Here is a 20664-nt window from a genome sequence, read left to right as displayed (position 1 = left end):
CAGCAGTAAAGACTGAGAATACAAATGTATGGTGAAACACATTTGCATATAAACACAGTGCTCAAGGCCTGAGGAAAAAGCATGCAGCTATACTAATTCAACTTTGCATTAATAAGCTGTAGGTGTGTGTTAACCCAGAGACAAAGCCAGGAAGCTTAGTGCATCTCAGCTCTGCTATAAAATATATTTTTGATTTGAAAAAAAAAATAGGATGGTGTATTTATTGCTATTTAGATACACATATCCCACAACCTGCTTTCGTTTGTATTATGAGCGCAGGCAATGCAAAATCTAAATGTTTTATTAAATAAATAACTTGGCATAGCTTTAATGATTATTGACAAATCATATACATAGTATTGTTTTGACGGACAGACAAAAATGTCAGTATGATGCAAACAGATACATTCCACTGAGCCAAGCATTGAACATAAATAACAGTTTGCTTTGAACGAGTACCAGGCTGCGGCACAAATGCAAAGTACAGTAACTTCAATTAAATGTCTTTGGCAATGTTTTAAATTTTGGGCACTGTCAATAACGATCTTCTCAAATCTTTTGCCTCTGCAGACGTGCGAACACGCAGGTATCCGAGTAGAGACATTGCATTATGACAATACTCCTCCACCTGTCTGATCTGCTGGTAGTTAAGCACAGTTCTCCAGGCACTCGCCGCTTGTGTTGCATTTCTGGAGGATACGATGAACGGTTTAGTGGAGGAGTTCGTTCCTGTGGTCATATTCATGACGAAGACGTTGATGTCGTGATTGGCTGAAAGATTAACAAAGCCATAAACATTCCCAACAGTTTTAACAGGGTTCTCCACCAGGTCCTCGTATCGTACAGTCATGTATTTTCCCTTAAGCCAGCTGGGGGAGTAGAGGGCAGTTTGTAGAGTTTTATACATCTGTTGGCAGATAACCTCCATAGCTCCTATGGAGTGATAGTCTGAACCATCCTTTTTGTTCACTTTATGGTTTGGATCCATGAATGGCACACGACGATGCTTGGGGTCTCTGCTGCGTACGACTTGTAAGTTCTCTCGTATCAGCCCGTGTCTAGATTTAATCCTGGAGTTGGCCACCGCCCTGGGGTCTCGAACCAAGTGGATTACTTTCAAATTTAGATTGGGATCTTCCATTAAGGGGGCCAGAATATTAATATCCAAAATGCGGACTCCTTTGATAACTATAGTGTTGTATTTTAAACACTCTTCCTCCAGCACTTGCAGGTTCTGTGAAGGGCATTTTTTACAAACGTTTTCATCCACCATCCCCACTACATCTTTCCTGTATGATGAACAGAGAGGGTAGGAGCAGGTGACCTTATTAAGAGTGGCGCCAAAAAGTCCAAGAGAGGTTATGTTCTTTGCCCCGGGGCTGTTGTACAACTGAAAAACTGAGAAATCACATCTGTAAAGAGAGCGGAGCATGTCCCTGGCAGCTCCCTGGAGAGACACGGCATCCCCAGGGTACAGCTTTTGCCAAATATGCCACACCGGTTCATACAAGAAGAACACGTCTGGGTTTTGGTTAAAGAGCTCCCCAAAAAAAGAAGATCCGGATCTCCAAGTGGTCAACACGTACACGAGCTGCCTTTTCTTTACTTGTGGGGCTTTGTAAAATATACGGACGTCTGATCGGCTTTGGAAATTCAGTCCCTGCATTGGCTGGTTGCATTGCTGAGGCTCTTTGGTCCATTTGTAATTAGCCAGGTTCAACATGGTCAAAGCCACCAGCAGAACATAGGCAAGAAATAGGATTATCTTCTTCCGTCGTAGCACTTTCATGACCATACCGGGGTTGGCTATTATTTTGGTGTGGCTTCTTGTGTAAGGCTTGTGTTTTCTTCCAAAACCAGCATTTTTCTCCCATGGTGGTGTGAATTTTAGTGAGTAGGGTCTGTTTTTCATTTATGACACAGGAGAGCCGGTGATGTCCGAAACAGAGCTGCACTGTATCACATGCAGTAATCAAACAGGCACAGATGAAAGCGTGACATCTGGCCCAAACCCATGTAATCGCGTATCGATTGGGTGATGCGTGGGAGACGAGGGGATATCCGTATCCAAAATAGACGAAACGACAACAAACTGCACTGCAATGCGCAGGGTTTCATTTAGGATCAAGACGGCAGATTGTGTTCATGTCCCATAAACATTGACTCACAAAATCGGTATGGAGCTGTTTTAGATCATCTTACCGAAAGAAATCCTCTTGAGATTCATCCTGACTGACGCAGCCGTGGTAAACGCTGATGTACAGTTACGCGGGTCCAGGCAACGAGCTTGTGATAAAATGGCGCTAAACGTGCGTGCACGTTTATTTAAGATCACAAAAAGAAACGTCTAACTTTTATGTCCTTTTATTTTGAAAGTAGGCGTAGCATCTCCATTTAAAGTGGTACCCAGCTTCTGCTTTGTTGTCCAGGCGTACACCGTAACAAATTGATACAGCACGAATTCAGCAGCCTGAGTCAGGGAACACAAGTCTCTCCTCCTCTAAGCGCCGATTGGTAAAAACAGGAGCGTTTAGGCGTTTCCTAGCGATGTTATTGGTTCGTCTCTACGCCCGTCAAAAATACCACTGGTCGCTCGGACCGTTATGGCTCCATAGCAACGTGATTTATTCTGGCGCTTTATGTCAGAAAGCATTATTTTCTTTATTATATATCAAGAATTTGTTTACTTCACGCATAACCTATAATCTCAGAAATGCAGTTGTAAAATATGTATTTGTTTTTCATTAATATTGTTTTATTAATTGTCAAGATGTTCAAGAGATCTTTTAATTTATAACAGATTAGAGATCATTTGTGAAAATTATAAAATAATGTTTTTAAAATCATAATGGTGGAGATTTAACTAATAATAATACAATAATTACAATATTAGAACAATTAATAATAGCATGCACTATTTTCACTATTCTCGTAAAATATATTTAAACCAGGGATTCTTTGATTCTTTGAGATGAGTTTTAAAATTGTTACATAAATAATGATAGTAAATTTGCCACTATTATACACCCAGCGCTTGCTTTAGTGACTATTCTTTGTAGTTAGCGCCACCTGCTGTTGGTTTCTCTCTCTCTCTCTCTCTCTCTCTCTCTCTCTCTCTCTCTCTCTCTCTCTCTCTCTCTCTCTCTCTCTCTCTCTCTCTCTCTCTCTCTCTCTCTCTCTCTCTCTCTCTCTCTCTCTCTCTCTCTCTCTCTCTCTCTCTCTCTCTCTGTGTAAGGCGACATCACACTAAATTAAAACCATAAAAAATGACATGACACCTTCATAATCATGACACAACACGTGTCATTAACATGAAGGAGCTTTTATGCACATTTATGACAGCTGTCATTAAGTGTCATTTGTGCAATTATGTCATTTTTAGTGCAAAGATAACATTGTTTGAATTGTCTTTGTTATGACAACTTGACATAAACCAATACATCATAACTTATAAAATAAATCTGTCATAAACATGACATAACAGAAACAAACTTAAGAAACAACCTGGCTTTATGGGTTAAACTTAACCTTACATTAAACTGTCATTTAAATGTCATTAAGTGTTAATACCAACCTCATACAATGTCATCTTTTCATTAAAAATGACATAATTGAATGAATGACACTTAATGACAGTTGTCATAAACGTGCATAAAATCTCCGTCATGTTCATAGCACGTGTCATGATAATTTAATGTGTCATGTCAGTCTTATGAAAACCGTGAAAAATTTCCGTGTATTTCCATGTTGTATTCTAATAAAGAGAGAGAGAGAGAGAGAGAGAGAGAGAGAGAGAGAGAGAGAGAGAGAGAGATAATTATGGTCATTATACCCATGCGAAAAACAACAAATCTAATGTCGAAATGGTGGCCTATGGGTTTTGAACAGTTCTGTATAAATGAGCCATGTATTAAATAAAGTTTTAGTATAGAAAAAATGTCATTCTTGTAGTATGCAAAACATATGCACTAGCAGTGGATAGACATGGGTGTCTAAAGGCAGATTAGGATAATAGATAGGCCATTCCAGTACGGCATTAGCTCAGCTGGTCATTATTTTGACCCAATGTTCATGGGCTGAACAGACTTCACATCATTTTTCACTTTTTTATGATGAGTCAAGGTCTGCTGCTTTAATTTTGTCCTGCATGAGAAGAAATGGCACTAATATCAAGAGAACTCCCAAGAAAGGGGACAATTTGGTGGACCAAAAAAGCAAAGCACCCCAAAAAAGGTAAGATATGGTCTGTTTAGCTTTGCAGTTTATTTTTTCTTTAAAATGGGGCTTTGCAGCTTATTTTTAAATCCTTTCCATATGTGTAGGGGTCATTAGTTCACATTCTAAGTATGTGGATTTTTCATGTATAGGCCTAGCAATCTGTGGGCTTTTTTCTCACTGTCAAAAAATGGTCTCCTGGGGATTTCTGGAAAGTCTTGATGTGTATTTTGGATGGAAGTTTTTTATCGATTCTAAATTTGGTGTGTAAGTCACCAAATCCAACCTTGAGTTGACAGTGTTAATGTAACTGTAATTACAATACCAAGGGAAATCATTTTTGTCTTAAAGGGGCCATGGCATGAAAATCTGACTTTTTACATGTTTAAAGGGGACAGAGAATGAAAAACCATGTTTACCTTGTCTTTGTTGAATAATGGTAGTCTACCCGCATTCACGAACATACAAAACGTGCTAGACATGCTAAACATCTCTAAACATCTGATGCTTATGACATCACAGGCATTTTACTGCCCCTCCACTTTAAAATAATGGCTACATTTTTTAAGAGTGGCATCAAAGTCAGCCAATCAGTAATGAGATTGCAAGTTAAGCCAAATAGGTGCAAAACCACTTGATTAAAATCCCCCACCCTAATAGAGCTATCTGAGAAAGGTTTTTAGGAAGCTTCTAAGGCATTACCCAAACAAAAAAAATGTTGTCTACATGTCACATCACAGAACAAGGATAAATACCCCGTTCAATCATTCTATGTCACCTTTAAGTGTTATGATTGGGTCCCCAGTGCTTCTATCAACCTAGAAAATGTGAAAAAGAAAAACCCAGTAACTTAGTTTTGGTAAACCATTCTCTGCAAGCATGTGAAAAAATAGGTCATTGAAATTTGTCTCTCCTTATGATGTCATAAGGAGCTCTTATTAAAATAATACCACCCCTTAATCTGCACTATCCAACCACAGCACTGCCATTTAGTGCAGAGAGAAAGAGAGAGAGAAAATAATTCACAGCACAATTGAGTTTCAATTTCAACAAACCACCATCATTGTGATCAGTGTTTGCACTTCATCCGCTCATTTGTATTTTAAAGGACACACCCAAAACGGCACATTTTTGCACACATCTACAAAGTGGCAATTTTAACATGTAATAATAAAATATCTAAATGGTATTTTGATCTAAAAGTTCACATATGTGCTCTGACAGGCCTCTTTAATTGTGTGGCCCTTTAAAAAATGTATCCATATCAATACATAATAAAATGATAGCTAGATGATTGGATATATCTATCTATTATAGACAGATAAACAATATCCACTTATATTGAATAGATAGACTAGTAATACATTATAATGTTTAAAAATTTCTCAAGCATGTGCAACAAGGAACCAAAGGGGTCAGTTGTAACATTTGCACTTCTGTAACCTTCATTTTAATGATATGTTCTAGGTGGGTGTTGCTTGTGTAAAAATATGTTCAAATAATAATTTGAAAAATATGTAAAAATTATATCATATCAACATATATTTTTATGGTACTTTATCTTAACAAATTAAGTTAAAAATGTTCAACCTGTTTTTCTAAGCTCTGTCAACTTATCACAAGTGAAAACTTTTAGGTTGAATTGGCTTGCATAATTAAGATGTGTAAACTTCAAACTGCATTTTATTATAATAGATAAAATGATCAAATATGCCTCTGTCAAATGCCATGTTATGAAATTTGAGTGACTCGTATTAGGAGCATTCAGGTAACCTCTATACAGCTTCTGAGGTCCACTATCAACCAATGTAGGATTGTATTAAAGTAAAAGGAATTATGGGTGTAATATGTAACCTTCTTTCTGCCGTGAGTAATGTGGTAACTGATCCTCTTTTCAGTGTAATCAATAATGCAGGTGGCAGCCCAGAGACCGACGAGTCTCTTAAAGAAGTGAGCTCAGTATTGGATATCAGTGAAACATTCTTGGTTCTCGAAACTGTTGATTTTTACCTGTTTGTTCATCCTGTTGGTTTGCCACCTGTTTGTTTTGCCAGAATATTTTAAAAGACCCTTTAAAACTCGTGAAGGAGATTATTGTTCACAGTTTTTTTTTTTTGGTATGGATTACTCAGAGATCTTTTAGTGGACTGTTACCTGGATCCCTTGAAAAACAGGAAGTAAGGAGCTTTGTGAGTGGTAAGACTGCCAATGTACATTTATTTAAGTTTCTTTTAGTGATCTGGTTGATTGAATCAAAAATCCTTTTTGAAATATTTTTTCTGGAGATTAATTTAGTCTTTTCTCTTCTTTTTTTTTATTTTGGTAATTGTAGTGCTTTGTACAAGCTGACCCTTATAAAAATTAACCATGGTTTTTACATTGTTACTGTAGTAAAACCATAGTTACCACAAAATAACCATGGTTTTGACATCCATGGTTTTCAAAAACCATAGCTAAACCATGGTTAGTGTCGTAAAACCATAATATAGTAATAATAATAATCAAACCACCAAAAACATGATTACTGCTATGATTGGCCTTCTACAATTTTATCACAAAAAAACATGGTTAATCCTCATAAGGGGAAGTTTTACATTCATGTAACATACATGAAAACGTCACTTAAATTCAGGTTTCTTGTTCCGTCTCTGTAAGTTCAACGGCAGTCAAATAAAATAGGATATTACATTTTCAGCTCGTTTTTCTGCTTTATATGTGATGATTTCCTTTTCACAGTCAACCATCCTTCTGATAAGATCTTATTATGAGTTAGGAGGCTATTATAAGCTAATGTGCTGTTCAGGTGGAGCGTGTCTTATATTATCGCTCTACTTATATTCTGCTCCTGTGTCCAATCAACCTCGCAACACCAATTAAACACAGTTCATTTTACTCGTATTAAAAAGATGTAACAAATTCGATGAGTTTGCGCGTGTGTGTGTGTGTGTGTGTGTGTGTGTGTGTGTGTGTGTGTGTGTGTGTGTGTGTGTGTGTGTGTGTGTTCGTCACAGATAAACCATTAAACAAAGCCAATAAAATGCACAGAATGCCTTAAACAGACCGCCCTGAAGCTTGATTTATTAGTAAAGTTCAAAGAAAGTTCCACTTATGTAATCCACTGAACTTCAAACTAAATTAAACTTGCTATGTAAATACAGTGAAACCGGTGAAGTGTGAAGCCATTTTGTTAGGTCACAAAGTTATGGACGGTTGTCAAAAGAATCAACTGGAGTGTAAAGTGTCTCTTACAGCTTAGTCAGTAAATTAGTGTTTCTACACTCTATAAAAACTGTGTTGTTACAATGGTTAGGTAATATATGGACAAACCTAGTCATTGGGTTGTAATTATTCTGTGTTTTCTATTCATGTAAAGCTGCTTTGAAACAATTAACAATTGTGAAAAGGGCTATATAAATCAAATTGAATTGAATTAACCTAATAAATGTTCATTTTTGACATAAGTAAAGGTTCAATCCAGCATTTTAAGTTGAAACAACCCTAAATATGTTAATGTGGTAACACTTTAGACTTAGTAAACATTAAGGCATTAACTAACAAGTTAGGTTAGTTTGTAACCTAAGAGTTGCCGATGCTCACGGCCGGCAGGTTGCAACTGTAAGCAGGGCACCTTACCCTAATTGCTTTTGGGTGCTGTAATAGCTGCCCACTTCTCTGGGTGTGTGTTCATGACTTGCAGTGTGTGTTTACCATCACTAGGATGGGTTAAATGCAGAGGTCACATTTTGAGTATGCATTGCATACATGACAAGCTTGTCACTTTCACTTGTTATCTTGAAATAAGGTCCTTCAGTGTGATACAATACATGATCAAACTGTCAGGGCTTATTTCTGTAATAACATCTGGTTGTCTGTACATTATCCCCCTTATTACATTTGCTTCACATGTAAGGTAAGGAACATTAAATGTTGATTTTACATATTTGATTTGCATATTTTAAACGAATGCAGACCTTCAGTCAGGAAAACCCTTTTACTTTCGGTTTTAAGATAAGATAAGACACTATTTGGTTTAAGTACTGTATTTATAATGTCATATGTTAATAAAAGACATATTTAAATTTGTGTATTATTTAACTGTATCTGTCAAAATGATTTGCAGCATCTGGGTTACTTTGTGTTATTAGTTTTGAGCAGTTGTTAACTGGGAATAACAAACCTGCAAATGTTGCGATTGGCCAATCAGAATCAAGCTTTACAATGAACTTAATTTTTGTGTACTTAATTAATGTTAATGCGCTTGCTTTTAATAGTAAATGGTGAAATTATCATGAACTTTAATAAATTAATAAATGCTGTAGAAGTATTGTTATTGTTAGTTCATGTTAGCTAATGCCAAGGGTGTAACTTTGGTTTGAGAAGTGGGGGGAACGAAAATGGGGGTAAATGTTTTGAACTTGAATCTCATTTCCTGCATTTACATACGTTTAGGGACAAAATACAGAAAATAATTAAGTTAATTGTAATGATACATTTTTCTTAGATCATCCTCTGACAAATTATTAGCCGTTCCATTGTCTCGATTTATCTAAAGGTGATAGAGCCGTCAATTAGGTTTTCCTCCTCCCTATCTTTATTTATGTCATCTCTGAAAACACATCTCTTTTCTCAGGCCTATTTATAATTTTTTTATTTGTTAGTTCTAGTTAGTTAAATCTTAGTTTTCAATTTTTTATCTGGTTTTATGGTTATGCTGTTGTTTTACATACTAACCAATTCTTTTATGACTGCTTGGTCAGCAAAAAATGCTGTTTAAAGGTGCTATATAAATAAACATGACCTTTAGCAAAAATAATAGTATGCTACTAAACTACAGGAAACAGATGTATCAATATCTTTATTGTTTAATAGACCAATCACCAAGACTTGATAGAATCTTTTATAAAGTCAAAAACTTTAACCATCTAAAAAACTAGCCCAATGGTCATTAAAAACTAGCCCAAAAGCATCCCAAGAACCATACACAGCCAAAATACCAACAAAATATTAACAAAGTCCGTCCAACTTTAACCCACTGAAAAAAATCAACTCGCAAAACAGTTTACAAGTAGCCACATTTTTAACTCTGTCTGACTTTAAAATTGGTGGGACACAATCTGGATTTAAAAAAAGTGTGGGGGACATGTCCCCCCGTCCCCAGTGGAAATTACGCCCCTGGCTAATGCATTAACTTATTGTTAACAAATGCAATCTTAGTGTAAAGTTTACAGTTGATTTAAACCCAGTGGTTGGGTTTGTCCAACCATGGCTTAAAGTACACATATTTTTGAAGTAAGGAAGTAGTGGATGACTTGACAGTTTCAGCTGACACAGCATTAGATTTGGTGTTAAACGTTAACTCCAGAGGTGTCTCAGTACGAGGCCGTCAACTTTAATAGACATCATACAGGCCAAAGGTCTTTTGACTTGCCTTGCAATGTCTTTATGAGCACATGATTTCCGCATGCACTGTGAGAGAGGACAGATTACAGTGCAGAGGACTTGTTTGAAATATCCACACCTTTACCTGCAAAATCTGTGCCTTGTAGAGAGGTGGGAAGTTCAGGAGACAGGTACTGTTCCATTTGTAGTTGGACATGATTGATAAATGTTATCGTAAAGAAATCTGTCAAGTTTATTATGTTAATGGCTTGTCTCAAAATCAAGATTTTTTAATAAAATTGATTGTATATTGAAGAAAATTTTGTTTATTTTCTCCTTCATGGTCCTAAAACTTACTCTGAAAAAATGCTTGTTTAAGATTAAACAACTTAATTATGCAAGTCAATTCAACCTTTTTTAAGTTTTTACTTAAGTTGACACAATTTAGTTAAAATTGTTTAATTTAATTTGTTCGGTTAAAGTAACATAACATATATATTGATATTATATCATTTTTTACGGTGGACATGAATTCTATTAAGTCACTTAAAAAATTGCATGTATGATTATAATAAAATAATTGTAAAAATGCTGATTTATATGGAGTATAATGTAAAATTTGTTTCTGTGGCTCAGTTGGTAGAGTATTGCATTGGCAGCTCTAAAGATCACGAGTTAAATTCCAGAGAAGACAGATACTGATATAATGTATAGCTAATGCACTGTCAGTCACTTTGGATAACAATGTCTGCCAAATGCATAAAGAACTGTTTCTAACTGTAGAAGCAACCAATTTGCTTATTGTGTAAGGAATGCAGTGGTTTTTAGCAGACGACAAACAAAGTTTAATAAACCAACACTTCATGTTGACCTTTTTTCCAGGTCTTTTGCATGGTAAGAAGTGCTGTGAGGAGGTCAGCATGGAAAACAATGTCACACAGATCTCCCGAGAAGACCTGGAAGAACTGAGGGAAGCTTTTGACAGAATTGGTCAGTGCTTTAAAGGGGACATTTCACAAGACTTTTTTAAAATGTAAAAAATATGTCTTTGGTGTCTCCAGAGTACTTATGTGAAGTTTTAGCCCAAATAGCATATAGAAAAGGTATCATAGCATAGGTGTGAGCAAAAATTTGCAATTTTGGGTGTGTCCTTTTAAATGCAAATGAGCTGATAGTGCAGATAAAGATCCGGAATTATCCCCTTCTGACATCAGAAGGGGAGCCAAATTTTAATGACCTATTTTTTCACATGCTTGCAGAGAATGGTTTACCAAAACTAAGTTACTGGGTTGATCTTTTTCACATTTTCTATGTAGAAACAGTGGAGACCCAATTATAACACTGAAAATTTCAATGTTTGAAATGTGGTTGCATCACCTGACTTTGACTGGTGGTTGTGATGCTTTAAACATAACCACAGTTTACAGTAGGAGAAAAATACTGTACATGTCTGTTTTTATGACCACATCAAGGTGCACATAATATTGTTACAGTATCAAGTATCAAAGGTTGCCTGTAATAATTCCTTCAACTTTGATGCTATAAATGTTTTTTTATTAAAAGTAAGTGTCTTTTATCCTAGATATTGATAACAGTGGCTTCGTAAGTGACTTTGAGCTTCAGGAGCTCTTTCGTGAGGCTAGCTTTCATTTACCGGGATACAAGATACGGGAGATTGTGGAGAAATTTATCGCTGGTGACACCAACAAAGATGAGAAGATCAGCTTTGAAGAGTTTGTTGGGGTATGTCAGTCTATTACTGTTTGTTACCACATTTAAATGTTTTGATTATAATCTTAAAGACAGAGTAGGCATACAGCCAAAAAGCATAAATCCTGACAGGGCATGTTAAACTGTAATGCTATCAAAAATAACTTTAAAAGTAGACCATATAAAGCTGTTAAATCTTGCTTTCGTAAACATTTAGATATGGTGCATAAGCACAAGTTACTACGTGGCTATACAGACATCTCACAAACATCATCTCACTTCATTTTTCAGATCTTCCAGGAGCTAAGAAGTAAAGAAATAAGAGAGACTTTCCGCAAGTGCATCTCCAGGCGTGATGGGATTCGATCGTTTGGTGGAACATCCAAAAATTCAAGTGAAGGAACACAACATTCCTATTCAGGTCTTTATATTTTTTTTCTTGCCCTTGGAAATACAACATCACATTATGCAAAAGAAAATTTTATTTTTCATGTTGCCCATAAATTTATAAGGATACATTAAAAATGATTTGTTATTTTAATATCAAATATTCTAAACATTGGATAGTTGCTAACATATTAACATTAACATATCCCCCAGCTAATGGTTTATCACAAACAATTGCACATGATGATATTCCTCAAAATATCCGAGATTGTCTCTGAGCAATTCCTGCTGTAATTCATTAAATTTCCCACCGCTACAGCACACAGCGGCGAACCTTGTTTTAATTGTTGGAAATGAGATTAAAAAGTGAATTAACAACCTCTGATACATGTAGACCAAATGTCTCTTAACTTGCCTTGCCATTTCACTAATGTGATGTCTTTAAATGATTTTCAGATGAAGAAAAAGTAGCTTTCGTGAACTGGATCAATAAAGCCTTGGCAAAAGATCCAGACTGCACACATCTCATCCCAATGGACCCAGAGACCGACAGTCTATTTAAATCTGTTAAAGATGGAATATTGCTATGGTAATATAAGAAACAGCTGTGATGCAGCTCTTCCCTGAAGTGTTTCTTGTTCGTTATGTTGTGAAATACTTTGGGCTATTAATGAATTATTCATTACGGTTACTGATGAGTAACAACGTTTTGGTCATCATTCTGCAGCAAAATGATAAACCTTTCCCAGGCAGACACTATAGATGAGCGGGTCATCAACACAAAGAAATCCACTCCATTCACCATGAACGTAAGCACTCTCACTTTTGAAATATTTAACAAAATCTCTTCTGTAGTACCTCATTGTTGCTTCCACTTAATGTTTCTAATGGCACATGTATTCAACTAGAATACAAAGACATGAATTATAAATCTCATACCTCTCATTATGTCTAATAATGCAATGCATTACACAGCTTCTCATTGCTAAATAACTGATGATGCAAATTAAACATGCAGAAATACAAATAAACTCGTAATGTATCCATTATTTCTAATGCAGGAAAATTTGGTGTTGGCACTCAACTCAGCCTCAGCTATCGGCTGCACGGTGGTCAACATTGATGCTCAGGATTTGAAAGCAGGGACTCCTCACCTGGTGCTCGGACTTCTTTGGCAAATCATAAAAATCGGACTCTTCGCTGATATCGAGATCTCCCGCAATGAAGGTCATTACTTCAGTAATTATTTCAGTAATCATGTTGTTATCTAATGAGGGTAATTACTGCCACCATAAATAAATAAAAAGTATAATTGTACGTGTACGTGAGCGATTTGTACCTGCTTGTAAAGTTTCATTTGTGACGTATCTGCATTTGGGTGTGTAGCTCTTATTGCTTTGCTGGATGAGTCCGAAGATCTGGACCACCTGATGGCGATGTCCCCCGAAGAACTTTTGCTCCGATGGGTCAACTATCACCTGAAAAATGCTGGCTGGCAACCAATCAAAAACTTCAGTGATGATATCAAGGTACATGTCCAATCTATTCTCCATTACTAAGTCACATATCAGGACAGAGGTTAGGTTTTGGAATGTGGATTGTAAACGAAAGAGCCAATGTAACTGGACAAATATTACTGAAATACATCAAAATCTATATACTATCATTCATCCTAATTGTGACCCTGTATGTGAAATCCAGGCTAAAGTCTAATCTAAATATGAGATTTGGAGCTTTCAGTCATTAATTTAACTTTCATTTCAATCTTTCACAAGACCTTAGTCAATATTAAAGATATCAAGGTAATATTTTCACTAAATATTCTTTACATTATGTAGGATAATGTTATGTAGAAAACAGTAAATCTCATACAGTACATTGAATTTCGCTGGGTTTTCACAGACAGGGTCACTATTTTCTATTAGACCTTTTATGTTGTTTAAAGGTGCATTGTGTAACTTTTAGAAGGATCTTTTGACAGAAATCCAATATAATATACTTAAAAATATATTTAGTGGCGTATAATGATCTTACAAAATGAATGGGACCACGGGTCTTCTTACCATTTTGCGCCGCCATGTTTCTATTCAACTCTTCTATAGCGTTTGTTTCATCACAATGTTGTCTCAGATGATGACATGTTTGTCCTGTGGCGGCTCGGCACGTCGTGAATGTGTTAGCATTTAGCCTAGCACCATTCATTCCTTAGGATCCAAACAGGGATAAATTTAGAAGCCACCAAACACTTCCATGTTTTCCCTTTTTAAAGACGACAAAACGTGGCAATTCAATTTTTAAAGTGACTAAAAAAGTATATTGTATGACAAAAGAGCACTTAGTTTGCAGCACTTCGACCTCGGGTGCAATAATATTGACAAAGGTTTGAGCAAGAGGGGGAGTAGTCAGGAGTGATGATGTTTCTGAATGCCAGGGTTGAAGTGCTCTTCTGCCATACAATATAGCTCGATATAGCCTTAAAAATCACCATGTTTTATTTTGTGCCACCATACTTATATAACTACTCATGTAACAGTCTTTAAATGCGAATAACATGGAAGTGTTTGGTGGCTTCTAAATTCATCCCTGTTTGGATCCTAAGGAATGAATGGGGCCAGGCTAAATGCTAACACATTCAAGACAAAGATTAAAGGAACAGTATGTAGGATTGTGGCCAAAACTGGTACTGCAATCACAAAACTTGTGGCTAAAACTGGTACTGCAATCACACAACTGGTGGCCAATACACAACATGACAACATAAACATCAGTTGAGGGCTGCAACTCCACTTTTTAAATGACAATATCCTGGCCGGACCACTCTTGTCAGTGATATAAGTATTTGAAATGAAAATGATTTCTTAATGTCTAGTGACATATCATGGTCATTTTATGATTAATTGATATAAATTTCTTACATACTGTTCCTTTAAGTGCACGCATTGAAAAATATAGGTATGTATTAATTTGTCTAATTTGAGGTAAGAACATAATAAAATATTGAAAAACGGTGGTGTTCTCCTTTAATGTTATATACACAGTTATATCACATGGTTGTTGGATGCTTCGTTCTGATTGGTTGACACACATTTTTAAGGGTCTGCATTATTTTTCAGTAAACACACACCTAGTTTCAGGTCTGTCGACCACAAAACAATTCATTATCACTTAAGCCAAGTTTAACTGAAGTAACATATTTATTTAATTCAAACAAATAAAGCATAAATATCAGTGGTAGCAAAAGAAATATATTGAAAATAATAAAATCAATAAATTAAAAATGATTAAAATGAGAAGAAAATGACTCTAGTAAATAAACACTGAATGCATGCTTGTTTTCATAATAAGACTAGAAAAAAATTAATTATTCCTTATAACCTTTCATTCATAATTTTTTCTTTTGGCCACATGTGCATGTTAGTGTAAATCAATTTCTGCTCTCAGGACTCCAGGGCGTATTTCCACCTGCTAAATCAGATCTCACCGAAAGGAGACGTGGATGATGAGATTAGGATTGACATTGACATATCTGGTCTGAATGTAAGTCAGTCTGAATGTTTGGTCAATGACCTTTGGCTTTTATTGAGAAAGTGCACATGTTGATTCGCTTCCTGGGTCACTTAATGAGTGCCGATAAAGCAGAAGATGGTCTTGTGATACCCAAGATTGATTGCTTAAATAACAAAGGGAACATGAGAACAAAAGAAAACACATTAACAAATTAATTTTTTATGTCAAATTCTGGTTTTGTTAAATCTGTTAAGCATCAGTTAAGCATTACCTTACCCAAACTTGATAAGAAACTTCTTAAAGAGGTGTATGCAAAATAACCATTATAAAGGCCAATAAAACATTATGAAATCATCCTAACACAGACATTTTTCATCTTTATAAATAAAATATGGAAGTGACTCAGACTCAGAATATTGTGTTGGGGCGTAAAATGTAACGTTTGTGGAGTCATACTCATATATCGTATCATTATTGTGCAAACACTCATTCATCACACAGTGGCAGATGATGATTTAGTACACCGCAGTGTCTACTAGCCTACATCTGTTTAAGAGCAACACTTTAAATCATTCAGCTTTTAGGCAATGTTATTCTGATTCAATAACTATATCTTTCAGGAGCGTGATGATGAAAGGCGAGCAGAGTTGATGTTGAAGCAGGCGGATCGTCTGGACTGCAGACAGTTTGTCAGTCCCCATGATGTTGTTGCTGGAAATCATAAGCTCAACATTGCCTTTGTGGCCAATCTTTTCAACATGTACCCCGCCTTGAACAGACCCACTAACAATGGCATTGATTTTGAAATTGAGGGTGAGCTGCATTATTTGATGGGAAACTTCCTTTAGCCAAAACTATTCTGCAGGAAAAGCGATATTGAATGACGCCGGAATATCTTTGGTGCTCATCTGAGCCTGCATCCTGTCTGGAACCAAAACTTAGTTGTTTGGTTGTTATTATGGGAAACAAAATATTCATTATAAATTAACTACTTATTGAACCATTCTTAGCAAGACCAAATTTGTATTATTGCATATGCAGCCACCAAGTATCTTTAGTGTTTACTGTGACCAGCAGGGGGAGCTCTGTGGCTGACAAAGAATAATGTGTGTTAATGCCTCAAATGTCACTGCAGTAATTGGGGGTGAATGGGTATATTCTTTATCTCAGTGTCTCTTTATCTCTTTCATTCTGTTAATCTGATTATTTCATGTTTCTCTCCACTCTGACTCTGACTACTTTGAAATAAGTAGATTAAGAACATTTTAAAAGCAACTTTATTTATATCAACATTGTGTAGTTGTTTTATATACTATGTGTATTTGGTTGTCTGTATTGATTTAGAATAACCATAGATATACAAATAATTGTTTTGCCATCATCTCTATTCCGCCATCCATAACACTATTGATTCACTCTGCAGCCTGGTTTTATAGCTGATTATGACAAAGGTCTAGTATGCTGGGGGAATAACAAAAACATGAGAAGCAAACTGCATACAGTTTGAATGAAATATGACTAATAAATGATTTCTGTCTATTTCTGCAGGTGAAACGAGAGAAGACAGAACATTCAGAAACTGGATGAATTCACTAGGTGTAACTCCATACGTCAATCACTTGTACAGGTAGTGTAATGCAGCCATCTGTTGCATATTTTATACTGTAGTGTTGAAGCACTTAAAGAGATGGTTTACCCAAAAATGAAAATTAGGTCATTTACTCACTCTCATGTTGTTACAAACCCGTATAAATTACTTTGTTCTGATGAACACAAAGAAAGATATTTTGAGGAATGTTTGTAACCAAACCGACCATAAGCCCCATTGACATCCATAGTAGGAAAAAATACTGTGGAAGTCTACAGGGCTTCTAATTGGTTCTTCAAAATATCTTCATTTGTGTTAATCCGAACTAAGAAATTTTATACAGGTTTGTAACAACATGAGAGTGAGTAAATGATGACAGAATATCCACTTTTGGGTGAACTATCCCTTTACAGGGACAAAAATATGCTCATTTTCCAGCTCCCCTAGAGTTAAATATTTGATGTTTACTCTTTTTGAATCTATTCAACCGATCTCCGGGTCTGGTGGTATACCACTTTTAGCATAGCTTAGCATAATCCATTGAATCTGATTAGACCATTAGCATTGTGCTAAAAAACGACCAAAGATTTTTTATATTTTTACTATTTACAACTTCTTGAGTCTTTTGTAGTAATTTTTCTTCGGTCTTAGTACATGAAACTACAGAAGAGTCAAGTTTTAAATAGGAAAAATTTTGAAACTCTTTTGTCATTTTTGAGTGCGATGCTAATGGCCTAATCAGATTCAATGGATTATGCTAAGAAATGCTCATTCAAATACAGTTCTCAACACACAAATGTGTTCTTATCAACTCAACAAATACAACATCAGATCATCGAGATATGCGTTGAAATTAGGCACATCACATAAAACAATCTTAACAAGACGTTGGAAAGTTGCTGGAGCGTTCCTTAATCCGAAAGGCATCGCTGTATATTGCAAAAAGTTATGTGGTGTTACAAAAGCAAATATTTCTGAAGTATCCATACAGCATATCAAGCTTTGTAACGAATGTTATCAACGCAATCCTAAATCGAGGTAACAGGTAACTATCCGGTATAGTCACAACATTTATTTTACAATAATCTGTAATGTGCCGTCATGTTTTGGAACCAATAGACACGGAGAACACCAGGGACTGCAACTAGGCCTCAATAAATCATTTTCCAGCAAATACTCTACCTCCTTACGCATAATCGATAATTTCAATGAATTTACGCGGTAGGCATGTTGTTCGATAGGTCAAGCATCGCTCACATTAATGTCATGTTTCATGAAAAGCAATGAAATCACAGAAAATGGATACATCATTTTCCAGCTCCATGCAAATGTTATTGTCCATAATTTATTTAAATTATATTATTTTGTCAAGAAATATGATAAATTACAGGCGTTATATTAAACTAGACATGCCTTTTCATCTTACACTGAAATAGCCCTTAAAAGAATAATTACATAATGGCAGGGGTTTTAAATTACATACTGTAAAGATTTTGTTATAATACCATGGTCTCTTTAGACTTGGTCCATGTAACTATCTAGCAAGTAGTAAATTATCAACCACCCAGAACATTGTAGATCTTAAACAGCTCACATTTTCTTCAGAATTTTTTTCTATTTAATGGTTGGCTACAACTTTGCTTGGAATCCAGTAAAAATGTCAAATAACTAGGATTTAGTAGACAAATCCTTTGGGAAAGTCCAGCTTAACTTGTTAGAGCATGTGAGCTAAGTCAAAGGCCACAGATCTGACGAATTGTTGCAGTTTGCGATTTGTTGTGCTTGACTGAACTCGTCAGCATTTCTGCAGTGCACTGCAACATTCAATGAATTTATCTATATTTGATGAGAACATGTAATTATCATTAACATCAATAATGTTTTTCTGCAGTAATCTGCATGATGGTATGATCATTCTTCAGTTATATGAGAGGATCCAGGTACCTGTTAACTGGGCTAGAGTCAATAAACCACCTTATCCTATATTGGGCTCCAACATGAAGAAGGTTCGTACAACTCTGGGTGTAAATATTTTAGAAATACGGTAAATAACTGAGGCGAAAGAAATGGATGACATTCATTGTCCAATTTTACAATACCAATCAGTCAATAATATAAACCATTATTAGGTTTTGACACCAAATGAAATGTCTCTGCACTAAAACATGTTGAATTTCTGAAATGATTTACACAGAGCTGCCTCAGGGCATCAACTATTTCAGTTCAGACTTTAAAATGCACATTGTACTCCTTAAAAAATGATATGTATGTATGAAGTGCTGCTTTTGCTGGGGTTGAATGAACTTGTAATGTTAATTTGGCTGATTTATGTTTGTTTTGTAGCTTGAGAACTGTAATTATGCAGTTGCGCTGGGTTTAAAGGAAGCAAAGTTTTCCTTAGTAGGAATCGGAGGAGAGAATATCAATGAGGGAAGTCCCATGCACACTCTTGCACTGGTTTGGCAACTTATGAGAAGGTACTTATTTAAAATCAGTTTGTTGTGTTGCATATTGTAAACAGAAAAAAATGACCTATTTCTTATGAATCCCTCGCAGATACACACTGAAGGTCCTGTCTGACATCGGTGAAGGGGAAATAGTCAGCGACCAAGTCATTATCAACTGGGTGAACAGCACATTGCAAGAGGGGCAGAAAGACTCGCACATTAACAGCTTCAAGGTGAGTGAACCAGATATTTATGCATTTTATATTTAGACGCTTTTATGCGACTTACAGTGCATTACAAGCTATTGTTATCAGTATTTGTGTTCGAACCCATAACCTTTTGCACTGCAAACGCAATGCTGAGTTATACAGGTCACAGGAACTCTCGATATAAATTCCCCTCAATTCATCATTTCAGGACAAATCAATCAGCACCAGTTTGCCAGTGATCGATCTGATAGACACCATCATGCCCAAAACCATCAAATACGAGATGGTGAAAACCGGAGACCTGACCGCAGAGGACAAACTAAACAATGCAAAGTAAGTTCCTCCACAGTTCCTCGTAAATTATCCAGATACACATCTGACGCCAGATTGCCTTTTGTCTCGCCACCGGCAACCTTCTCCGTATCTGTGTCTCCCACTCGCAGATACGCGATCTCTGTGGCGCGAAAAATCGGAGCTAAGGTGTACGCCCTGCCCGATGACCTTGTGGAGGTCAACCCCAAGATGGTGATGACAGTGTTTGCATGCCTTATGGGAAGAGGCCTGAACAAAGTGAATGGCTGACCTTTCCAAGGAGGACGTCGCACAATGCTCATTATTGCACTTTCTCTTCCCTGCACTTTCCGTCGAGCCGAAAATTCTTTTGCATTTCCCAAACTCATTTACTTTCTTTTCAATATATCTCCAGGCCTTTGCCTTCGATGAATTTGCCATGCATTAATTCAAGCGTTCTCCCAATGGCACAATGACTGCACTAATCATTTCATTTCTGCTGGCTGAGATACTGCTTAGAGACGTAAGATTATTTAAAGACATTCTTTATTGCCTTAATAACTGTGAATCCTTGTAAATGTTTTTCATTTCCATTGACTCATTAAAGTGATTCTATAAATTGAAGCCAGATTGTAAATTGTTGAATATTTTTACATTTCTTAAATAAAGGTACCCCTCTATATATGCAGTATATATCATCATTTACTCATTCTCATGTTGTTACAAACCTGTATACATTTCTTTGTTCTGATGAACACGAAGAAAGATATTGTGAGGAATGTTTGTAACCAAACCGTTCATTGGCCCCATTCACTTCCATATATTCTTTTTTTTCTACTATGGAAGTGAATGGGGCCTAGGAACGGTTTGGTTACAAACATTCTTTAAAATAAATTCCTTTGTGTTCATCAGAACAAAGTCATTTTTTACA

General features: G+C 36.1%; 2 protein-coding genes across 4 annotated transcripts; one reads left to right on the top strand and one right to left on the bottom strand.

Moving 5' to 3' along the window:
- Positions 1-285: 285 nt before the first annotated feature.
- Positions 286-2501, bottom strand: chst2a (carbohydrate (N-acetylglucosamine-6-O) sulfotransferase 2a). Its single transcript, XM_065269424.2, has one exon. It carries the CDS (start codon positions 1910-1912, stop codon positions 518-520), a length of 1395 nt encoding a protein of 464 aa, XP_065125496.1. The 5' UTR covers positions 1913-2501; the 3' UTR covers positions 286-517.
- Positions 2502-3859: 1358 nt separating this feature from the next.
- On the top strand, positions 3860-20494 carry pls1 (plastin 1 (I isoform)). Of its 3 annotated transcripts, none has more exons than XM_065269392.2 (16): positions 3860-4233; positions 10477-10584; positions 11177-11337; positions 11596-11725; positions 12148-12280; positions 12419-12500; positions 12753-12918; positions 13078-13220; positions 15133-15228; positions 15819-16011; positions 16747-16825; positions 18678-18792; positions 19130-19263; positions 19343-19466; positions 19651-19775; positions 19886-20494. In XM_065269392.2, the coding sequence occupies exons 1-16, from the start codon at positions 4158-4160 to the stop codon at positions 20022-20024; spliced, it is 2004 nt and encodes a 667-aa protein (XP_065125464.1). In that variant the 5' UTR covers positions 3860-4157; the 3' UTR covers positions 20025-20494. The 3 variants fall into 3 exon arrangements, with proteins under 3 accessions (XP_065125464.1, XP_065125484.1, XP_065125456.1); XM_065269412.2 differs by lacking the exon at positions 3860-4233 and adding an exon at positions 6274-6411; XM_065269384.2 differs by lacking the exon at positions 3860-4233 and adding an exon at positions 9674-9785.
- The last annotated feature ends 170 nt before the right edge of the window (positions 20495-20664 follow it).

Source organism: Paramisgurnus dabryanus, chromosome 6 (assembly GCF_030506205.2).
Source record: "Paramisgurnus dabryanus chromosome 6, PD_genome_1.1, whole genome shotgun sequence".
NCBI lineage: Eukaryota > Metazoa > Chordata > Actinopteri > Cypriniformes > Cobitidae > Paramisgurnus > Paramisgurnus dabryanus.
The sequence above is the reverse complement of the archived record's forward strand: the minus strand, read 5'-3'. Positions and strand labels throughout refer to the sequence as shown.